The sequence below is a fragment of the Oncorhynchus nerka genome, linkage group LG25, assembly GCF_034236695.1.
Source record: "Oncorhynchus nerka isolate Pitt River linkage group LG25, Oner_Uvic_2.0, whole genome shotgun sequence".
NCBI classification, from domain to species: domain Eukaryota; kingdom Metazoa; phylum Chordata; class Actinopteri; order Salmoniformes; family Salmonidae; genus Oncorhynchus; species Oncorhynchus nerka.
In genome coordinates, this window is record NC_088420.1 from 39,029,096 (window position 1) to 39,035,013 (window position 5,918).

At 41.5% G+C, this 5,918-nt stretch overlaps 1 protein-coding gene across 1 annotated transcript in view; it reads left to right on the forward strand.

The window, feature by feature from the left end:
• Positions 1–966: 966 nt before the first annotated feature.
• LOC115118919 (transcription factor Maf-like) overlaps positions 967–5,918 on the forward strand; it is a 95,383-nt gene continuing 90,431 nt past the window's right edge. Inside the window, exon 1 of the mRNA XM_065009777.1 lies at positions 967–2,396. Within this exon, the coding sequence (XP_064865849.1) occupies positions 1,420–2,396 (977 nt within the window). The 5' untranslated portion in view covers positions 967–1,419. The remainder of the gene's footprint in view (positions 2,397–5,918) is intronic.

Genomic DNA, 5,918 nt, shown 5'->3' on the forward strand with positions numbered 1-5,918 from the left:
TAATGTTCGTTACCTAGGCCACTGTCTTATTCCAAAGGGTGGCGCTGTTGGGTTTGCTAACAGCCATTCACATGGCCGGACCCATGTTTTCACAACCCTATCGAAAAAACACAAGTGTACAGTACTTTAAATGACTTCCCTGACCAAGAACTGCTACCAGAGAATATGAAAATCGTCAAAGAAAATACGTAGGCTATCAATAGAACATAGAACGCATAATTGAACATGTCCATAAGGCCAGAGTTGTATAAATTGCTCTGAATTAGGTTTCATACACGTATAGGCTGAGAGAAGTGAGTGCAATTTGACTGGTAAATGTTCCAAGATTAAGCGGTGTTTACGTTAATGTACCTACATCGTTCCACAATGAAAGACATCTTAGTTCTAAATATTTACACGCAACATAATATTCCTAGGGCCTACTAACTACCACCTAACACTACCCTGATATTATAAGCAATTGGATATCTTATATTCGTTTTACAACCCCAATGTTTAAAAGGTATAGCCTATACCTCTTTGTTATGCTGACAAAAATAGCCTACAGTTTGATTGATTAACGTCAATAGTGTCATAAACTTCTGTAAATCTATTGATAAGGTAGCTAATAGACAATTAACTGTCTTTTCTATGTTGCTTATAGCCTATGTAGGTATTTATAGACAACTTTATTGAAAGAAACGGGATGAACATCTACCTGTTGAAAATCGTAATAACCAATAGGCTATGTATTGTAGTGTTTCTTTATTTTGTTTTCACTGTCTTTAAATTCTAGTCCGGAGAGAGTTAACTGATAGGCTCGGTCCTTTCCCAAAATATTGGATCATCTAATATTATGCTAATTGTCCCTCAGAGCGAGATAGCCCATTGGATGTGAGTCCAATACCATTTCATATTTGAGCCCTGACGTCAGGACGCCTATAAAAGTCAGCAATGCATTTAAACTCGTCTGCGGGGGTTGATCCCTTTAAAAAAAAATCTCTCTCCGTCAAGCCTGGCGTGGAGTTTTTTTTTTTTGTATTATTCTCTTCAAGGCACGAATTTGCCAGTGACACCTCACGTGAACCTCCTTCAATTTCGCGCACTAATCCTAAAAGAAGGCATGAAGTGTTAAATGTTAGAAACACACAGAACCGCGTGCAGACAAGGAGAGAGAGGGCGAAAAACGAGAGAGCGACGCACGCGCTGTTCTAGTGCGTCTGTGCAAACACTGCGTTAAAGAGAGAGAGAGAAAAAAGATCCAATTTCAAAAACCAAAAACGTGCGCAGCACAATTAGGCTAGAAAACCCCTTGTTTTTCCACATTTTTTTTTTTTAAATAAAGAAATCAAGCTGGCTCAGTGCGTGTCACCGCAGCCCGCTTTGACAGGTGCTGCTCAACCCGTTTGGAGGACTGCTGTCAGCAGCAGCAGCAAAAGGATGGCATCAGAACTGGCAATGAGCAACTCCGACCTGCCCACCAGTCCCCTGGCCATGGAATATGTTAATGACTTCGATCTGATGAAGTTTGAAGTGAAAAAGGAGCCGGTGGAGCCGGATCGCAGCATCAGCCAGTGCAGCCGTCTGATCACCGGGGGATCCTTGTCTTCCACCCCGATGAGCACGCCTTGCAGCTCGGTTCCCCCTTCCCCAAGCTTTTCGGCGCCCAGCCCGGGCTCCGGGAGCGAGCAGAAGGCTCACCTGGAGGATTTTTACTGGATGAGCGGCTACCAACAGCAGCTGAATCCCGAAGCGCTGGGCTTCAGCCCCGAAGACGCGGTAGAGGCGCTGATCAGCAGCAGCCACCAGCTCCAGTCCTTCGATGGCTATGCAAGAGGGCAGCAGTTTGCCGGGTCGGCCGGGGCAGGAGGCGGCATGGCCGGGGAGGAGATGGGCTCAGCAGCCGCTGTGGTATCGGCTGTTATCGCTGCAGCAGCAGCGCAGAACGGAGGTCCCCACCACCACCACCACCATCACCACCACGCCGGGGGACACCACCCCTCCACCGGGGTCCCGTCCAACGCTAGCTCGGCGGGCAGCCACCAACACATGGGACACCTGGACCTGGACGACCGGTTTTCGGACGACCAGCTGGTGACCATGTCAGTACGGGAGCTGAACCGACACCTCCGCGGGGTCAGCAAAGAGGAGGTGATCCGGCTGAAACAGAAGAGGAGGACCCTAAAGAACAGAGGCTATGCCCAGTCATGCCGCTACAAGCGGGTCCAGCAGAGACATGTTCTGGAGGGTGAGAAGACGCAGCTGGTCCAGCAGGTGGACCACCTCAAGGCGGAGATGTCGCGGCTGGCCAGGGAGAGGGACGCATACAAGGACAAGTACGAGAAGCTCATCACCAACGGCTTCCGAGAAAACGGATCCAGCAGTGACAACACCCCCTCATCCCCAGAGTTCTTCATGTGAGTTTCACAGTTTAGAAAATAGTCACTTTTTTTTAAAGAGGAAAATAAACTGTTGTTAATTTTGTCAGGATCGTAAAGTTTCCGTGCGTAAAGGTGTGGATTGGCAAAGACACAAATTAATATTTTTTAAATTTTCTTTACACATTTTGTGGTGATATTTAATGAGAATGCGGTTAGGTAAATGTTCCGTGTTTGTGGATGGATTACATTGTTAGAAATAGCCTGTATAGATCTTATTCGTTGTGTTTTGCCGTCGTTATTTTGTATTTTAAAAAGGATAAAGAAAACATTTGTGTGGATTTTGTTTCGTGGGGCTTCTCCCACAAAAGTGTCAAGTGATCATTAATAATATGTGCTTACAAAACTTGCTTAATCGGCCTAAATCTTAAATTTAGGCCTACAGTACATGTAGTCAAATTTAACTGAAAGGTAACTCTTAAATATTTATTTTGTTTTAATGTCTTCTTTGTAGGCTATAATTTACCCCATTTTCATATAATCTATGTTTTTCATGTTTTGAGCATTCAAACAGTAAGCCTATGGCATAATATAGACGACGTTATAGATCCTAAATCAACTGTGCAGGTCATGTGCGGTATTTTGCTGTCCTTTCGGGAATAGTTTTGTTACATTTTCTTGGATGACAACTGCATGTTATGTATTTATATGGACTCATCGCTTTTTGTGGGATTTGGGACCAAACATTGTGAGGGACTTCATCCTCCATCAGTCTCCTCAACCCTCAACTCAACTCACCTCTCATCCCCTCCTCACCTCTCGCCGTCCCTTCTGACATTGAGCCTCATTCTCTACACACAAAGCCGCTGACGCATTACCTTTCACTTGCCAGGCTAGGATTATGCCTGGAGAAAGACAGACAGGACATTTGGAATTCTATCTTCTCTTGAACGGAGTTCTGTGTGTTACACGGTCGTGCATGTAGCGATGTGTAGCCCACTATTCATCTGATGGCCTTTTGTAGCCTATTTATGGATTCCTGTGGATTCCTTTATAATTTAAAAAGGCATATTTTAATTCAGTGAATATTCAGTCAATGTGGTTTTTGTTACGCAACAGGTTGCTTTTTATGTTTGAATATTGTAAGATTATTTAGATTAAATGTAGGCATACGTTTGTATAATTTTTGTACAAATGCACTAAATTATTTTCCTTCCTCTTTTCTTGTCTTTGATACAAGTATCGAAGAAGGAAATGACATATGAGATATAGGTTTAAATGCATACTCTTAAACCAGGTAAAGCTTCGGTCTGTCTTTATCAAAAGTGTGATGACGAATCACCATTAAGAGGTGGGAAATCTCTTCATCTGAAATGTGTCATTCTCTGAAAAAGGAAGGAATTGCTGGACTGTATTGCACGCATGTTACCCGAAACCCGGTGGGTCTAAACCGATCGGAAAACTGTTCACTGCTGGGAATTGTTGGAAATATTTAGGTGATATTCAATAACTTTAATGTTGCTATATAAAATGTAATCATGGTGAACTATGGATATATTCTTAAAAAGATGTCCTGGTGTCTAAGGAAATGACTTAAACATTGTTTGAACAACACAGTGTTCAAACTGGAATATTCAAATTCCTACCATTCATCAATACATGTTTATGACTGGATACTTAAACTTTCATTAATGTTCATTTTTATTAATGCATGTTTAAATTATTGTTATGCTGACTTTATCACCGGTTTTACTTGCCTAATAGGCTACACTTGTGGATAAGGCTAAATTAGTCCTAATTCTTGGTAAAAAAAAAAAAAAAGAAGTTCATAAAAGCATTCGGGAATTGCCTACATGCCTATAATTTCTGTGGTTTAGTATTATACCTTTCGTGTAAACTCAATACACCTTTGCCTCCTGCTGTGCTGTAGGCTATTGACACATCTTAGGAGGACAAACATAGACCTAAAGCAAAAAAAAATGTTTTCTTGCTTATAAAAGCATACAGTAACTTTATGTTGTTTTGAATACGCTGTAATAACGTGTCATATTTAGCTCTTCCGCTGTGTTGTACAGAAATACGATTTATTGCACCTGTTGCTTAATTGCTTAAAGAGAATTACAACAGTCCAAACTAAATATTCCAGTTTATTTAGACATTAGGCCTAGGCTACATATGCGGATTGTTTTATACACACTGCACATGACGCCGGGCACAGGTCCCCAGTCCCATTGTGTTCATAATTAATTTAAGAGCTAACGTTTGCTCTTTGCTCCGTAGCAGTCGAAAAACTCGACCCTGAACCCTTTAACTCAAAAGTTAAATTGTAAATATGGCATGGAGATATAACCTAGTATTTAGTTCAATAAAAACGGTCCCTATATTTACCATAAGGTCAATTGAAGGGGAATCAGGCTACTTGATGCGCAGAGGGTAGCCTGGAACGAAGTTCAACATGTCATATTTTTACCCGAAATAATTGTAAACGAATAGGCTACACATTGCTCACTGTTTGCTTATGGTGGAACATAGGCTATTAGTCCAGTGTAAAAAAAAAATGTACATTTTTGGAGTCGGAAGATTTTTAACGCAGGGAAAGTCAGATCGTGAACCTCTAAATGGTTGTTCCATTTCATTGTCATTCTTGTCAAATTTCTTCGTTCGATTTTGAAATCTGAAATAGGCTAATCAAATGAGTAGATGAAAGAAATACATATTTCGTTATGACTTTGACATTGTTACAACTACGCGGGACAGTTTTCTAAATGGAAGAATCCAGCATGTGGTGCATGTCTTTGTGTGCTGTGTCTGTTTCGTCCCTTTTTACCCGCAGTGCTTGATTCTTTTTACTATCCCATTCTTCTGCATAATAATAGATAATAACATTATCTTCTTGCTAATGTTGTTAAGTTCTGGTTTGCATAATCATATGTACAGTTCTGACTGGTATGAAGGCGAGGTTATAACAGAACACGCAAGCCTTAAAAGGAAGTCAAGGCTATGCATTCCTCAGAAGCATACCTAATACCTATGGGGACATTGAATGGTTTTGTTATTGGCTATCACTTTTCATTTCATCATTACTTCTTCATCTGTAGACATTCTAGTTTGGAAAGAGTGAGAGGCATAGATGGAATGCATTTCCACATGAGATCACCTACGTATTGCGCCTGCTTTTTGGGCTGTGCTCGTTTGCCTGTGTGCATGCAAGGTTATGTGTGAGGGTGCTAAAGAGAGTGAGCTTTTTTTAAGCATGCATGAGCTTGAAACACTTTGGAATAGATATTCAAAAAGCAAATTCATTCCATTTAAGCAGATAACAGTTAACTCATGGGGTCCCTTTACATCCTGGGTTAGCAGCATGGCTGAGATAAGTGTGTGTGTGTGTGTGTGTGTGTGTGTGTGTGTGTGTGTGTGTGTGTGTGTGTGTGTGTGTGTGTGTGTGTGTGTTGAATTCAGAACAATCAAACTGATACTGCATCATAGCTCACTGTCTCTGTCTGTTTGTCCTCTAACTTTGATACCTCCCCCATCTCTCTCTAGTTTTGATAGCTCTGCAAC